Below are 16,258 nucleotides of genomic sequence, written 5' to 3'. Positions count from 1 at the left end.
TGGGCCCATATGCGAGGAGGGCCAGGCACAGCCACAAAGAGGACCAAGTTCAAGGAGCATGCAGACAGTTACCACTCAGGGGCTCGAGAGACAAGAGTCAAAGGAACTGTCACCAGTCAAAGGAGAAGGAGCAGTGTATAAGGAACCAGCAAGCAGGTCCTGAGGAGGAGGAGCAGTGTCGAAGGAGTTGACACAACTCAAGAGGCACAAGGGTGCCAAGCAAGCAGGATAGCTCAAGGAGGACAGGAGTGGTGCTAGAGGGGCCCCCTGTACAGTACTTGATGAAGAAGGTACTCTCTGGAGAGAGAGAGCAGGAGCAGCATCACTGGCAATGCTGTGAAGAGGTATATAACCATACTTTCTCATCATCAAAGGTCAAGTGGATCCTCATCCACTCTACACACATCATAACTAGTTATCACTTCAGCATAAGTATATATTAGTTCCAGTCAGCATAGTAGCAATCTATCAAGGTTGCTCCTCATTGTAGTGCATGTGTTGTATCACCACTACCTGACATCTGAAGGTGGCCCATAGCAGGTCAGCAGTCCGGATATAGATAGAACCGAAGGCAGTAGTCCACTGCAGTCTGGGGATCACCTCAAGCATCAGTCAATGCACTTGACACTCATGTTGACACCACCAACCTTATCACCAGCACCATCAACCTCATTATCATCAACACTCACCAACCTTATCACCAACACCATCAACCTCATCATCATCAACACTCACACCAGACCTTGGTGTCATCATAACCTACATATTGATATTGATCATGCCGAGCTACCCCTGAATGGAGTGTCCACAGAGGTCAGCTGAAACCTATGATAGTATATACAACAAACACCACCTGCTGTCATTGTGCAACTTGATAGTCGCCAAGCGACTAACTCGTTGAGACCAATACTGAGACAATAGCTGTTGCACAGTTTGATAGTCACTGAGTATCTTGACAGACTGACCTGGGTTTCAGGCGCGAGACCCCTGACATTAGAGTGGATTGTTCAAGCAGCTCCTCATGATCACTATGACAGACCCAGACCTCAACAATAAGCTTGATAGACTACTCACTCTATTGGAAGCCCAGTTAGAGCTTACCAGGCAGGGTCAACAGGAGGAATGACTACAACGAGCTCATCTGAGCAGGGAGGAGACGATTGACCTCTCTCACTCAGAGGACCAAGCAGGAGGAGGAGATGAGTCTATGATAGGAGACCCACATACTCCTACTGCAGCTCCACGACCAAGATGATCAGTCTCATTCAACCTGGATGAGCAAGATGATGTCAACTACGAGAAGTATGCTTCACCCACTGGGCCAAGATATGTCAAGTCCAGGGTGGATCCATACAACAAGAGCAGGATAGAACCCTATGCTCTTGATCAAGAGGAGGACTCTAGCATCATGGCAGAGCTTAACTGGTCAAAGCCCATCACCACCCCCTTTCCAAAGTTCAATCCCTGAGATGTGGAGATCTTCATTCTAGAAGCCAAAGCATGGTTTAAGTTCAACCAGGTGTATGAGCAGTCTAGGATGATCAATCACATGGGTGCTCAACTGGAAGGGACAACAAGAGAGTGGTGGACCTCCAAGCTCCATATTGATAGAGCTAGAGAAGGAAGGTTGTTCAATGATTGGCACTACTTCACAGAGTGACTGTCAGAGCAGTTCAACCCATGCAATGCTAGGATGGAGGCATACAACAAGCTGTTGGCTCTCAGACTCACAAGTGATGCTCCTGGTGCCACCACACATCATGTAGAGCAGTTCAGAGACTTGGAGGGACAGGTCAACCTAGATGACAATGAGCTAGTGATTGATCTCTTCAGAGGAAGTCTCACTCACAGCATACAGGAGACGTTCAAGAGGAACCCACCTGGGAAGAGATGGGAGTGGTATTGAGAGGTTGAGGAGATTGATCGACAGAGGATGCTACTACAGCAGTCCTCGGCTAGACACTCACTCCCAAATGCCACATCACCTCCACTAAGAACTGGGTCTCAGCCAAATCAAAGTTCAATCCCCATACATCAACCCACTCAACCTTATCCAGCTCGATCACCAGCACAAGCAACTACACAAGCAACTACACAAGCAACTATGCTAAATCGACCAACTAATCGACCCCTTCCTCATCAACCCACCCAAACCTCGAAGCAAGGAAGCCCTGCTCCATCAGGTACCAACACCTGTCATGTATGCAAGGGTATCAGCCACTGGGCCAGAGACTGCCCTAGCAGGAGGGTAGACCCTCTTAGCTCTTGACCCATGGGACCAAAGGTCATGGTCACCACAGCAGACCCCTTTGAGGAGGCCACCAATTCAGGAGATGGCAACACAGGCAGCACTGAGATGGGTGACCCTGAGGCCATGGACCTCAGCTCATACCAGCAATCCATGGACCCCAATCATGAAGAGGAGGAGCATGATGATGGTGACGATGAGGGAAATGTCAGTGGGGTGATGCACTGATGGCATGCATTGCTCTACAAACCTCCTCGCCATCACTCTGTATATATCAAGATTGCCAAGTATGTTTCTCTACCAGTGGAGGCAAAGCAGTACTGGAGCTCTCTGGAATGGTTCAAGACCATCCTGCTCAGATACTAGCTGATACCAGTGCTGGTTTGTCCATAGTCTCAGATTCTTTCATTAGTAAGTACCAAATACCCACAAAACCCATAAAAACAAGATTGATCCATGGTGTCACTGGACACCAACTCTCCATCAATAGTTCTGTGAGCATGCAGGTATCTATTGGTACACACAATCTGGGTGTGGTCGAAGCTTCAGTGGCCAACACTGCTGACTATGACCTCATCCTGGGGTTCACTGAGCTACAGAGGCTCAAACCCACCATACAATGGGATATGGGCCAGCTGGAGTTCAAGACTCAGGAGCAGGACCGACCCCCGAGGAGACCCCCTGAAGCAGCAAGAGCAGAGGACCTAACCATGAGGAGACCAACCCTTCATGGAAATGAGTTTGTCTCAGCAGAGCACATACTACAAGCAGCTCTGGAAGATGGACCCATAGGGTTCATGCTGTTGGAGGAGCCACCATCATCACTCCCAGCCTTTGGTTTTGTACCTACAGGCGCAGACAAAGGAGTAGAGATGGAGGTAGAGGTGGACAAGGTGGTGATGGCCGCAGACAAAGGAGTAGAGATGGAGGTAGAGGTGGACAAGGTGGTGATGGCCACAGACATACCAAAGCCATACCAACACCTGCGAGATGTGTTCGATGAAGTGGAAGCAGACAAGCTGCCCCATCATACCAAGCATGATCTCCACCTCAAGTTGATAGAAGGAGGAAAACCACCTCAAGGGCCCCTGTACCTTAAGGGACCCAAGGAGATGTCCGAGTTGAGGAGGTACTTGGATGAGAACCTCGAGAAGGGGTTCATAAGACCATTGAAGAACCCAGTGTCAGGGGTCTCGCGCCTGAAACCCAGGTCGGTCCGTCGAGATACTTGGTGACTATCAAACTGTGCAACAGCTATTGTCTCGGTATCTGTCTCAATGAGCTAGTCATTCAGTGACTATCAAGTTGCGCAGTGACAGTGGGTGGCATTCTTTGTATATACTATCATAGGTTTTGGCTGACCTCTGTGAACACTCCGTTCAGGGGTAGCTCGGCACGATCAATATCAATGCGTAGGTTATGATGACACCAAGGTCTGGTGTGAGTGTTGATGATGATGAGGTTGATGGTGTGGTGATATGGTTGGTGGCATCAACATGAGTATCCAGTGTGTTGACTGATGCTTGAGGTGATCCCCAGACCACAGTGGACTACTGCCTTTGGTTCTATCTATATCTGGACCACTAACCTGCTATGGGGCGCCTTCGGACATCAGGTAGTGGTGATACAACACACACACTACAATGAGGAGCAACCTTGATAGATTGCTGCTATGCTGACTGAAACTAATATATACTTATGCTGAAGTGATAACTAGTTATATGGTGAGTGTAGAGTGGATGAGGATCCACTTGTCCTTTGATGATGAGAAAGCATGGTTATATACCTCTTCTCAGCATCGCCAGTGATGCTGCTCCTGCTCTCTCTCTCCAGAGAGTACCTTCTTCATCGAGTACTGTTCAGGAGGCCTCTCCTCTTGCTTGGCACCCCTGTGTCTCTTGAGCTGTGTCGACTCCTTTGACACTGCTCCTCCTCCTTGCTATCCTGCTGCTTGTTTGGCACCCCTGTGCCTCCTGAGTGGTGTCGATTCCTTCGACACTGCTCCTCCTCCTCAGGACCTGCTTGCCGGTGTCCTATACACTGCTCCTTCTCCTTTGACTGGTGACAGTTCCTTTGACTCTTGTCTCTCGAGCCCCTGAGTGGTAACCATCTGAGCTTGGTCCTCTTCATGGCTGTGCCTGCTCCTTGAGCTTGGTCCTCCTCGTGGCTGTGCCTGACCCTCCTCGCATATGGCTCGGTCCTCCTTTGCATGTGAGTCCATAGGAGTCCATGGTCTCCATGGAGACTGCACTATGACAATGCTCTCTACTGGTATCGACTAGATCTTCGATACCTGTGCTCCTTCCATATGAACCAGTGACCCTCCTGCTTCCTGAGCATTTAGGCCCATGACAACTGCCAAGCAATGCTGACAGCTCTTGCCATGAAAGAAACAGGTTTTTGAGTACCTCACACTGAAGATAGTGGTCCCAGGTAGCTGTCCAGGAGTGTGGATGGCCAGATAGTGCTTTTGTTTTGAAGGAACCACACTCCTTAAAGTTATGGATGGTCTTGTGAACTGCTGTCTTGGATACACTGCTTAGCTTTGCAATTTGTTGAATTGGCAGCCCAGTATCATGCATTGCAACAATTGAAGCATGCTGCATTGGAGAGAGCTCATTGTCATGGACTATGTCAGTGTTTGAAGTGTTCTTGCTTAGTATGATGGTAGTGCTATTGCTCAATGACAATGACAACCCAAATGAGGGGTATCCAGCTAAATTGGGAAATTACCCGATTGTCCTCAAACTTACGCACAGGGACTGTACATAAACTATGTTATCGAGAGTGTGCAAGGGTCAAGAGGGGCCATGCAGTCCGTTGAGATGGGAGCCGGTGAGCGAACTGGCAGCGATGCCATCAAGATGTTGAAGTCGTTTGTCAGTAGTTGGTGATCACTTGTGTCTATTGCAATGATGAATCACTCCTAAGTACATGAGGAGATGAGTGCTTATATATGTGTTGATGTTCTCTAGATGCTTGTGTGATTCTAGGAGCTGATTGGGCAGGAGCATGGATGAACAACCAAGGGGTAGAGGAACACACTGGCTGCCTGATGACTGGTGTCTTGAGGTTTGGCAGTTGGCCCAGGCAATGCATTAAGTCTGAGTCAAGCGAGGTTGGTGATTGGATGTGGTCTTGGCAAAGGCTGCATTTGCATGCTTTGATTGCCAAGACATCACATGCTTTAACTCCCCCCCTTGCCAACTGAGTGACTAATCCACCCAACATTAATCATTCCAAGTCATTTTTGCATTTGGGCCAGGAGTTTTTGAGGAACAGGTTTAGTCAGGAAATTGGCAATGTTTTCACCTGTGTTAACATGTTTGATATTGATATCACCTTTTTGCATGTGGTCACAGATGAGATGGTACTTTGTATCAACATGTTTCAGTTTTGAGTGCATGGCTGGATCCTTCGCCACCTGAATACAACCAGTGTTATCTGTTAGCACAATCAGGGTATGCTTGCCAAAACTGAGACTTCGAAGAAGCTGCTTGTGGAACAGCGCCTCCCTGGCAGCAGCTGAAGCCACAATATACTCTGCCTCCACCATGGAGCTGGTGACACATTTCTGGACATGGGAATTCCAGGTGACAATGCTACTGAATAGTTTGATGATTGATCCTGAAGTACTCTTCCAATCTGAGTTTGGATCAGATGCCCAGTTGGCATCAATGTATGTCTCAATAGCATTTTCTCCTACTTGTTGGTTGCTGATTCGTAACACTTTGTTGCACATTTGATTCAGGTACTTGATGATGTGTAGTGCTGCTTGCATTGCCTCTTCCATTGGTCTGGACATATGCCATGCAAGGGTGTTGACAGAATAGCAGATGTCAGGTTGGACCATGTTCAATACCCAAAGTAGTTTACCCACCAGTATGGGATATTTACATGTGATATCTTTGGGGGCAATTGTATCAGTAGATGCTTTAGTGGGCATCATAGTCATTGGGGTCCATGTCTTCTCATTTGGTCAAATCCACTCATCAATGATTTCCTTGATATAAGCTCATTGATCCAGATCGATTGTTCTGTCCTTTTGATTGTGCATGATCTTGATCTTTAAGAATTCCATTACAGGGCCATTGTCTTCGATTTGCCATTTCTTGATGATCACTTGTTTCACTGCATTGATTTGATGTTGCCTTGGTGCTGCAATGAGCATGTCATCAACATATACAGTGATTATCACTTGATCATCACCTGTCCCCTTGAGGTAAACACAAGGTACTGCTTGAGAAGGGAAGAACCCTAAGTACCAGAGGTGCGAATCCAGCTCCTTGTGCCATTTGCATTTGGACTGCTTCAGTCCATATAGGCTCTTGAGTAGCTTGTATACCTTGCCTGGTGCAATGTTCACACCCTCTGGGGCCTTGAGGTAAATGTCATGGCTGAGGCTTGCATTTAAGTAAGCCTGTTTGATGTCAATGGTATCAATCTCCCAATTGAACTTGGCAGCAATCACAAGTACTGTATGGATGGTGTCATGAGGGACTATGGGTGCAAATATCTCCATGTAGTCCACCCCCTCCCTCTGTGAGAAGCCTTGTGCACAGGATTGGGCCTTGAACTTGTAGGGAACTCCATTGGCATCCATCTTGACATTGAGAACCAGTTTCAAATCCACCAAGTGTGCATTTGTTGGCATGTCAACTACTTTCCATATGTTCATGCTTTCTAATCCTTCCATCTCAGTGCAGATAGCCTTGTGCCAGTGAGTTTGATCTGGTCCATTTAAGGCTTCTCTTACTGTTGGTTTGAGATTGCCAATGGTGATCATGTTCGCACTCGCATTCTTTTGAGGTGGTGGGGGGGGGGGGGGGGTTGTGTGAGCCTTCCTTGGCAGAGGAGTTTCTCTTGAAACCTGTATAGCACCCTGGACTGGGGTAGTTGATTGTTATAGATCTGTAATGACTTGGTGATCATCATTGGGTGCAGTCCTGGTTTCAATTTCTAGATCCTTGTGATCTCGATATCATCTTCATTAATCTCATCCATTGTAAAGGTGGTTCATGATTTGTCATAGTCTGGGCTATGAGTGATGTCATTTCGCTCAGACCCCATATTCTGCTCCTTGCATGGTTGATATGCATCATCAATTACTTCTTGAAGGTCTTCATCATGAATGTCCTCATCTGTGTAACCCAGGTATTCGATGTTGGATGGGTCTTCATATTGTATCTTGTCCATGTTTCAGGTTGGGGTTGTGTCCATTCAATCGCTCCAGGACTGGTGTGTCATGGGCCCGGAGGCGCAGAGTGAAGGAAGACCGGAGTTCATATGAAGGTAGCGCAAGAATCGTGGGATCGGGTAGATCGTAGGAGGTGCGACAGAGTTCACCAAGATCGGTAGTAGAATCAGCTCTATGGCAGATCTCAACAAAATCAGCACGAGCATCGTCGATACCACGAATCCCGCCAGAACCTGTAGCAAGCGAGATCGTATGACAGATCCCACAGAGACCAGTGGCAAGGATGATGGTGTGGCGAAGCTTCACATGCAGGTAGTGGGACCAAGCGCCGCCAAGAGGGGACTGAGCTCAGGAGCATGCAGCTAGTTACCACTCAGGGGCACACAAGATAGGAATGAAGGGGGACTGTCACCAGTCAAAGGGAGGAGAGCAGTGTAAGAGAAACTGGCGAGGAAGACATAAAGAGGAGGGGCAGTGTTGATGGAGTCGGCACAGCTCAGGAAAGACAGATGAACAGTGCAATGAGGAGGAGGAGCCTCATTGGAGACTCCTGTGAGGTGCCCAACACAGAAGGTACTCTCTGGAGAGAGAGCAGGAGCAGTGGCGCTGGCGACACTGCGAAGGGGTATAAAGCCATACCTTCTTGTCACTAGTGGTCGAGTGGATCCTCATCCACTCTACACTCACCATAAACTAGTTATCACTTTCAAAGCAAGTATACATTAGTTTCAGTCAGCAAGCAGTAATCAATAGATTGCTCCTCTTCGAAGTGCATGTGTTGTATCACCATTTCCTGATGTCCGAAGGCAGTTCTTAGCAAACCAGCAGTCTGGATATTGATAGAACCGAAGGCAGTCGTCCACTGCAGTCCAGGGATCACCTCAAGCATTAGTCAACACAACTGGACACTTGTGTCGATGCCACCAAACCATATTCACCAGACCTTTGGTGTCATCTGCAAGCTCACCTAGTTATTGATCGTGCTGAGCTACCTCTGGACAGAGTGTCCAACAGTGGTCAGTCGAAATCTGCAATAGCATTAACACAACTACAGATTCGAGCGAGAAAAGTAATAGAGATGGCTCTACTGCATATCTCGTGAAGAATCGCAATACCACAAGTGCTGTTGCATAACTCAACAGAATCGGTAATAGTATTGATACAACTACCGATCTCAGGTTTCAGGTGTGCGACCTCTGACATGGTGTTCTAGGAATCTTGCTGTGTTCAACCAAAAGATCAGTGGTTTGTGGTTTGGGGAGGCGAATTTCCATCCCTTGTGCTCCTTGTCATACCCAACAAAGATTGTGGGGATGGTGGTGTTGTCCAGCTTCCTCCTCTTTGCCTTGGGTATGTGTACCCAAGTGAGACATCTGAAGGTTCAGAGTAGATCAAATGGCTTCTGTGGGTCTTGTCCATAGAACACATTGTAAGGGATTTGTTTGTCAACATTTGGCAGGATGTTTTTGGTGAATGCTGCTGCTTCAGCAGCAAGTGGCCAGAAGGTTTGTGGTAGGTTATTGTCATGGGCCTGGATGCTCAAGAAGCAGGAGGGTCACGGGTTCATATGGAAGGAGCACAGGTATCGAAGATCTAGTCAAGATCAGTAGAGAGCATGGTCGTAGTGCAGTCTCCATGGAGACCATGGACTCCTATGGACTCACATGCAGAGGAGGGCCAAGCACAGCCACGAGGAGGACCAAGCTCAAGGAGCAGGCACAGCCATGAAGAGGACCAAGCTCAAGGAGCATGCAGATGGTTACCACTCAGGGGCTCGAGAGACAAGAGCCAAAGGAACTGTCACTGATCAAAGGAGAAGGAGCAGTGTCGAAGGAGTCGACACCAGGTCATGAGGAGGAGGAGCAGTGTCGAAGGAGTCGACACAGCTCAAGAGGCACAGGGGTGCCAAGCAGGAGAGGCCCCTGAGCAGTACTCGATGAAGAAGGTACTCTCTGGAGAGAGAGCAGGAGCAGCATCGCTGGCGATGCTGAGAAGAGGTATATAACCATGCTTTCTCATCATCATAGGTCAAGTGGATCCTCATCCACTCTACTCACCATACAACTAGTCAATACTTTAGAAACATAAGTACTCATTAGTTACAGTCAGCATAGCAGCAATCTATCAAGGTTGCTCCTCATTGTAGTGTGTGTGTTGTATCACCACTACCTGACATCCGAAGGTGCCCATAGCAGGTTAGCAGTCCAGATCAAGATAGAACCAAAGGCAGTAGTCCACTGCAGTCTGGGGGTCACTTCAAGCATCAAGTCAACACACTGGACACTTTTGTTGACGCCACCAACCTTATCATCAACACTCACCAACCTTATCACCAGCACCATCAACCTCCTTATCATCAACACTCACCAACCTTATCACCAACGACATCAACCTCACCATCATCAACACTCACACCAGACCTTGGTGTCATCATAACCGAAGCATTGATATTGATCGTGCCGAGCTACCCCTGAATGGAGTGTCCACAGAGGTCAGCTGAAACCTATGATAGTGTATACAACGAATGCCACCTGCTGTCACTGTGCAACTTGATAGTCACCGATACCGAGACAATAGCTGTCGCACAGTTTGATAGTCACCGAGTATCTCGACAGACCGACCTGGGTTTCAGGCGCGAGACCCCTGACAGTTATGCATTCACAACATTGTCATGATCATGTTCTTGATGGTCCTAATGGTTCATTTGGCCTTTCCATTCTGCTCACTATTATATGCTGATGTTTTCTGCCACCAGAATCTGGCATCATTTTGCCATGCAGTTGCTGCGGTGGAGGTCCATTCCCTGCCATTATCCAACTGGAGAGTTTTCAGTTTATGGCTGGTCTGAGTCTTGGCATAGTTCACCCACTCCTGTAGTATTTGTAAGGCATCCAATTTCATTTGCATTGGTTTGACATATGTGAAACTTGATGCATCATCCACTACTACCAACAAACATGAGAATTTTGCCTTTGTCGAGAAGTGGGTGGCTAAGTTGATGTGCACTAGTTTGAGGGGTGATTTGGCATGTTCCCTACTACCTCATTTCATTATTGCTTTTGTCAACTTGGTTACAATACAATCTTGACATTTGCAAGGTTTGATCTGGATCCTGTAGATCTTCTTGATGGTTTGGGTCTTGTCTCACCCAGGATGGCCACATCATTCATGAATGAAGTTGTTGCTGAACTTGCATGGCTTTGGCTCCATTTTGGGGTCGAATTGATCTGGTAGGTGTCAGGGGTCTCGCGCCTGAAACCCAGGTCGGACTGTCGAGGTACTCGGTGACTATCAAACTGTGCAACAGCTATTGTCTCGGTATCTGTCTTGATGAGCTAGTTGTTTGGCAACTATCAAGTTGCGCAGTGACAGCAGGTGGCGTTCATTGTATATACTATCGTAGGTTCCGGCTGACCTCTGTGGACACTCTGTTCAGGGGTAGCTCGGCACGATCAATATCAATGCATAGATTATGATGACACCAAGGTCTGGTGTGAGTGTTGATGATGATGAGGTTGATGGTGTTGGTGATAAGGTTGGTGAATGTCGATGATAATGAGGTTGATGGTGTTGGTGATGAGGTTGATGGTGTCAACATGAGTGTCCAGTGTGTTGACTTGATGCTTGAAGTGATCCCCGGACTGCAGTGGACTACTGCCTTCGGTTCTATCTTGATCTGGACTGCTAACCTGCTGTGGGCGCCTTCGGACGTCAGGTAGTGGTGATACAACACACACACTATGATGAGGAGCAACCTTGATAGATTGCTGCTATGCTGACTGAAACTAATATATACTTATGCTGAAGTGATAACTAGTTATGATGATGTGTAGAGTGGATGAGGATCCACTCAACCTTTGATGATGAGAAAGCATGGTTATATACCTCTTCACAGCATCGCCAGCGATGCTGCTCCTGCTCTCTCTCCAGAGAGTACCTTCTTCATCGAGTACTGTTCAGGAGGCCTCTCCTGCTTGTTTGGCACCCTTGTGCCTCCTGAGTGGTGTCGACTCCTTCGACACTGCTCCTCCTCCTCATGACCTGGTGTCGACTCCTTCGACCCTTGTCTCTCGAGCCCCTGAGTGGTAACCATCTGAGCTTGGTCCTCTTCGTGGCTGTGCCTGCTCCTTGAGCTTGGTCCTCCTCATGGCTGTGCCTGGCCCTCCTCGCATATGGCTCGATCCTCCTTTGCATGTGAGTCCATAGGAGTCCATGGTCTCCATGGAGACTGCACTACGACCATGCTCTCTACTGGTATCAACTAGATCTTCGATACCTGTGCTCCTTCCATATGAACCAGTGACCCTCCTGCTTCTTGAGCATCCAGGCCCATGACAGTAGGCTGGCAATTTCATCATCAAACATTGTCGTGAGAGCCACTGACTTGTCTGGGATGACTTCCCAATGCCTAGTATGGGGGGTTGGCATACCCAGATATGTGGCCATTGGGCCATTCAATACATGCTTTGTCAGATTTGAAAGTCACACATGTGCCATCATTTGCTAAGGCCCATACTGACATCAGGTTTATATTGGCATCTGGAATGTAGAGTACATTTGACAAATGCACCTCACATCTGTCAACATTAATATTAACTTGACCTCTTGCTGCAATACAAATCATCATCCCACCAGCAGTCTTCACAAAACCAATGCACAGGATGGGGGAAATGAGAATCACATTATCATTTGTTATGTGGTCAGTTGCACCTGAGTCTATGATCCACATGTTGGATCATTCATCTAGTGATGGGCAATAAGCAGAGGCAATGGCACACCAGACATCCTAGGTGGATGTTGGGTTACTGTTGGTGGTGATAGTGGAGTTGGCATTATTGGGTGGCAAGGGCTCACTATTAAGGTTCTTGGGACAAAAGTGGCTGATATGGTTTTCCCCCTGGCAGTAATAGCATCTTCTGTGTCCATTGGGGCCAGGCTTCCCAATGCTATAGGCATCTTGATTCATGAATTGGCCACTAATGGCAAATGCTTGAGGTGCTTTATTGCCATCCACTCTGTGGCTGGGTTTCATGATCATGTCATCTTGGCACTTGAAGAGGGCCACACAGATTGCTTTGTAGTCTGTGGCTCAGCTGTTGTCCTGGAGGTTTGTGATGCAATTTTGGTACATTCTGATGAATTTTGTTTGGTCAATGAGTGTTTTGATCTTGAGGACCCAGGTTAGGTTATACTCCATTGATTTGGCTTTGGCCCAATGTTCATTGATATTGGCAATGAGTTTGCAGACGTCTGCATTGAACATCCAAATCCTACCAGCTTTGTTGAGGAGGGTCAACTTGGCAATATGCTCCATCTTGGTAAGGTCTTTCTTGAGGCAAGTGTATAGTTTGTGTAGTTTCCATGGTTTGGCCTTTGTGGGTTGGATGAAGAGGTAGTTGATGTTGTCAGTCCCTGTGAGTTTGGCATGACTTTGGAGGATCATGCAGAGGTTTCTGTCTAGTTTTTGATCAAACTTTTTGTCTCCTGGCTTGGTGATACCATTGAGGTGCTTTAGAGCAGGTGGCCAGTTGGATAGGATGTTTTGGAGGCAAGGGTTCCAAGCATACCAGTTCTTCATAGTTAGCTTGGGTGTTTCCTTCATGGTGTCATTGATTCGGGAAAGCTCATGATGGAAAGTGGGGTGGCAAGAGGGCTTCTTGTAGGATGCAGATGTTTCAGCTCATTTATGGAGAGTGAGTTCTATAAGTTTGTTTTGAAGGGTGGTAATGTTTAGCTTATTGATGTCATTGAGGTCAAGTAGGGGTTTGCTTGGTTCATTTTCATCACTATCTGATTCATTGGAGGAGATAGTGTCATGCTCAGTTATTGTCTGGTGTCCATGTAATGCAGGGATTGTTTTGCCCTGGTTGTCAGATGACTCTTCAGGCAATGGGTCATTTGGGTGTGAAGGCATGGTGTCATATTCAAAATGGTGATGGCATTGGTCCTGTGGCAAGAGCATTCAGACTCTTAATCTGTTGAAGTCATTTGTCAGTAGTTGGTGATCACTTGTGTCTATTGCAATGATGAATCACTCCTAAGTACATGATGAGATGAGTGCTTATATATGTGTTGATGTTCTCTAGATGCTTGTGTGATTCTAGGAGCTGATTGGGCAGGAGCATGGATGAACAACCAAGGGGTAAAGGAATGCACTGGCTGCCTGATGACTGGTGTCTTGAGGTTTGGCAGTCAGCCCAGGCAATGCATTAAGTCTGAGTCGAGCGAGGTTGGTGATTGGATGTGGTCTCGGCGAAGGCTGCATTTGCATGCTTCGATCACCGAGACATCACATGCTTTAACTCAAGAAAGTCATCTGCACTCCGATGATCTTGTTAGGCCGGTTGCCATGGTATCCTACATTTGGCAAGGTTGGGGAAAGTAGAAAGCATGCTCTTTTGCGATGTGCGAGGTGCGATGAACGAGAGGCTGACTGAGCCGACTTTCTCATCTCTTCAAGCCACACATCCCAGGAAAAAGCGAGCCAAATCGTTCATCAGCAACAGCTTGCCTTTTTTTTTTTTTTTTTTTTTTTTTTTTTTTTTTTTTTTTTTTTTTTTTTTTTTTTTTTTTTTTTTTTAGTCGTCGATCGGGGCGATTTACGATCTCTCCTTGCTCGACCCTGCTTGATTAATTGAAGCGTGCTCCAGGACCAGCACACATTCTCCACGCGCTCCGAGGCATTTCTCTCCAAGCGCCTCTTTCTCATTTTTTAAAATTCATCCAACACCAACGAGAATGCAATTTTGGCTTCCATAGACATTCAAGCAGATGCAGTTTGTATTTTTTCCAAGCGATGGATCGAAAGGGTCTCAATAAAGATGAATACAAAAAAAAAAAAAAAAAAAAAACATAGTATTTACTTCCGTTCGCGAGAGCGAGTGTTGTTGTTTTCGCTCTCTGCTTTGCTATGCCTTAACTCTTCTTGTATACCGAGCCTGTCCTGTGGTTCGAAGCGAGTGCGGAGAAGGAGCCAATCTTGACAACACGCCCACAGCAGCATCAAATTGTCAACTCCCAGCCGGTTAGCCGTCGTTCCCTCTGCTCTGGTTGAAGCTCAGCTCGCCTGTTCGGAGACATGACACTCCTTTCCACCATTCACGATTTAGCTCCACAAATCACATTATCTTGAAGGCATATCTACAAAGGCGGCTCTCATCGACACGGCTTGGTCATCCTTCCGGACTTCACTGATACCTTGAAAGCCACACCATCGATTACAGCATTTCCCATACCGACCTCTCTGCATCATACCCACAATGTCAAGTCTATCCGCCGGCGTAGTTGGCGTCCGTCAACAAGGCTCATCCGCCAACAGTCCAATCTATCAAGTTCCCTTTGGCACGGTTCAGCTCGCCTCCTCCAGCAAAGACAGTGACGGCAACTTCGACCTCGCAGCCGGCTTCTCCGCCCCCGCCGACTTTGAGAACCAAGAAGAGCAAGACGATGAGGAAGGCGACGACGACGACGACGACGACGACGGCGACTCCGAAGATGGCGGCAAGGGTAAAGGCAAGAAGGGCAAACGCTCACACACCGAAGCCAAGGGAGAACGCGATCTCAAGACTGGTCGCCGCAAGATCAAGATCGAATTCATCCAAGGCGATGCCCGCAGGCATATCACTTTCAGCAAGCGTAAAGCTGGTATCATGAAGAAGGCTTACGAACTTGCTACGCTTACAGGAACCCAAGTTTTGCTCTTGGTCGTCTCGCAGACCGGCCTTGTTTACACTTTCACAACGCCCAAGTTGCAAGCGCTTGTGACGCAGGCTGAGGGAAGGAACCTCATTCAGGCCTGTTTGAACGCTCCTGATCCGCCCAACGGTGCTGGGGAGAGCGGTGGTGAACAACTTTCTGGTGAGGAGGCGAGTGATGGTGACGGTGGTCTTTCGCCTTCCGGATCGCAGGCTAGCTCCAACAAGCGCGCTGCTCAGAACCGAAAGCGTCCTCGTACCAACTCCACTGGCAACTCTTCCAAGGCTTCTGCTTCCGCTGTTGTTGCCGAGGACGATGCCACTGCTGCTTCTGGCTCTCAACTCGGTACTGCTAAGCGTGGTCGTGGTAGGCCCAGAAAGAACACTGCCGGTCGTGCAGCTAGCTACGCCGACAACGCTGCCAACACTGCCCCAGCTACTGACGCAACCCTCCCTATGCCCCCACCTCCCATGCATCAAAGCTACAGCGACGATGCAGTCCACCATCACCATCAGCCGCAATACATCCACGTGCCCTCGGCAGAGTTTAACGGCTACAATGCTGGTGGATTCTACGGTGACACGTCCGCAGCTGCTGGCAACCACGACCTTAACTTTGGTCAACAGCAGGCACACACCGCAAACGGACTTACGGTCGACGCAAACCAAGCAGCGTGGAATCAGACCATGTCGCCCTCAACAAACACGCAGAATATGTTCTCCAACGATCCGCACCAGCAACATCATCATCATCAACAGCAACAACAACAACAGCCACCATCCGTCTTCAATTACGGTTCGGCAGCAGCCAATTTCGGCCATTTCAATCCACAGCAGTTGGCGTCGATGCAAGCACGGGAGATTCAGGCTCCGAGACCTGCCTGGTGATTCTTGCCGCCGCCGACCTTTTGATGTTCCGGAACCTCTTATATACCCACTGGATACTGTTTGTTGCAACTTTATACTCGCTTAACTCCTATTCTCCATAGTCCTTATTCCTTCCTTTGCTCAATTCTATCACGCTCTTTTACGGAAACCATCGAAATTTTGGCCGAACAGCGCTGTGAATGATCCTTGATTATCTTGTATGAATGCTCGTGTCCGCATCTATCACAAAGC

The 16,258-nt window shown here is 47.9% G+C and overlaps 5 protein-coding genes across 5 annotated transcripts; 2 read left to right on the top strand and 3 right to left on the bottom strand.

The window, feature by feature from the left end:
* Positions 1–2,272: 2,272 nt before the first annotated feature.
* Positions 2,273–3,483, top strand: UHO2_01847 (uncharacterized protein; the record flags this gene model as incomplete). The annotated part of the gene is made up of 3 exons (XM_041559284.1): positions 2,273–2,464; positions 2,642–2,659; positions 2,755–3,483. 3 exons carry the CDS (start codon positions 2,273–2,275, stop codon positions 3,481–3,483), a joined length of 939 nt encoding a protein of 312 aa, XP_041415218.1.
* Positions 3,484–5,492: 2,009 nt separating this feature from the next.
* On the bottom strand, positions 5,493–6,101 carry UHO2_01846 (uncharacterized protein; the record flags this gene model as incomplete). Its single annotated transcript, XM_041559283.1, has 1 exon — positions 5,493–6,101. The coding sequence occupies one exon, from the start codon at positions 6,099–6,101 to the stop codon at positions 5,493–5,495; it is 609 nt and encodes a 202-aa protein (XP_041415217.1).
* Positions 6,102–6,263: 162 nt separating this feature from the next.
* Positions 6,264–7,034, bottom strand: UHO2_01845 (uncharacterized protein; the record flags this gene model as incomplete). The annotated part of the gene is made up of 1 exon (XM_041559282.1): positions 6,264–7,034. One exon carries the CDS (start codon positions 7,032–7,034, stop codon positions 6,264–6,266), a length of 771 nt encoding a protein of 256 aa, XP_041415216.1.
* A 5,500-nt stretch (positions 7,035–12,534) lies between these two features.
* Positions 12,535–13,047, bottom strand: UHO2_01844 (uncharacterized protein; the record flags this gene model as incomplete). The annotated part of the gene is made up of 1 exon (XM_041559281.1): positions 12,535–13,047. The coding sequence occupies one exon, from the start codon at positions 13,045–13,047 to the stop codon at positions 12,535–12,537; it is 513 nt and encodes a 170-aa protein (XP_041415215.1).
* A 1,657-nt stretch (positions 13,048–14,704) lies between these two features.
* UHO2_01843 (MADS-box containing transcription factor) lies at positions 14,705–16,027 on the top strand (the record flags this gene model as incomplete). Its single annotated transcript, XM_041559280.1, has 1 exon — positions 14,705–16,027. One exon carries the CDS (start codon positions 14,705–14,707, stop codon positions 16,025–16,027), a length of 1,323 nt encoding a protein of 440 aa, XP_041415214.1.
* Between the last annotated feature and the right edge of the window lie 231 nt (positions 16,028–16,258).

Source organism: Ustilago hordei (assembly GCF_900519145.1).
Source record: "Ustilago hordei strain Uho2 genome assembly, contig: UHO2_contig_03, whole genome shotgun sequence".
Taxonomy (NCBI): domain Eukaryota; kingdom Fungi; phylum Basidiomycota; class Ustilaginomycetes; order Ustilaginales; family Ustilaginaceae; genus Ustilago; species Ustilago hordei.
Note: the sequence above shows the minus strand (reverse complement) of the source record. Positions and strands in the feature narration are given on the sequence as shown.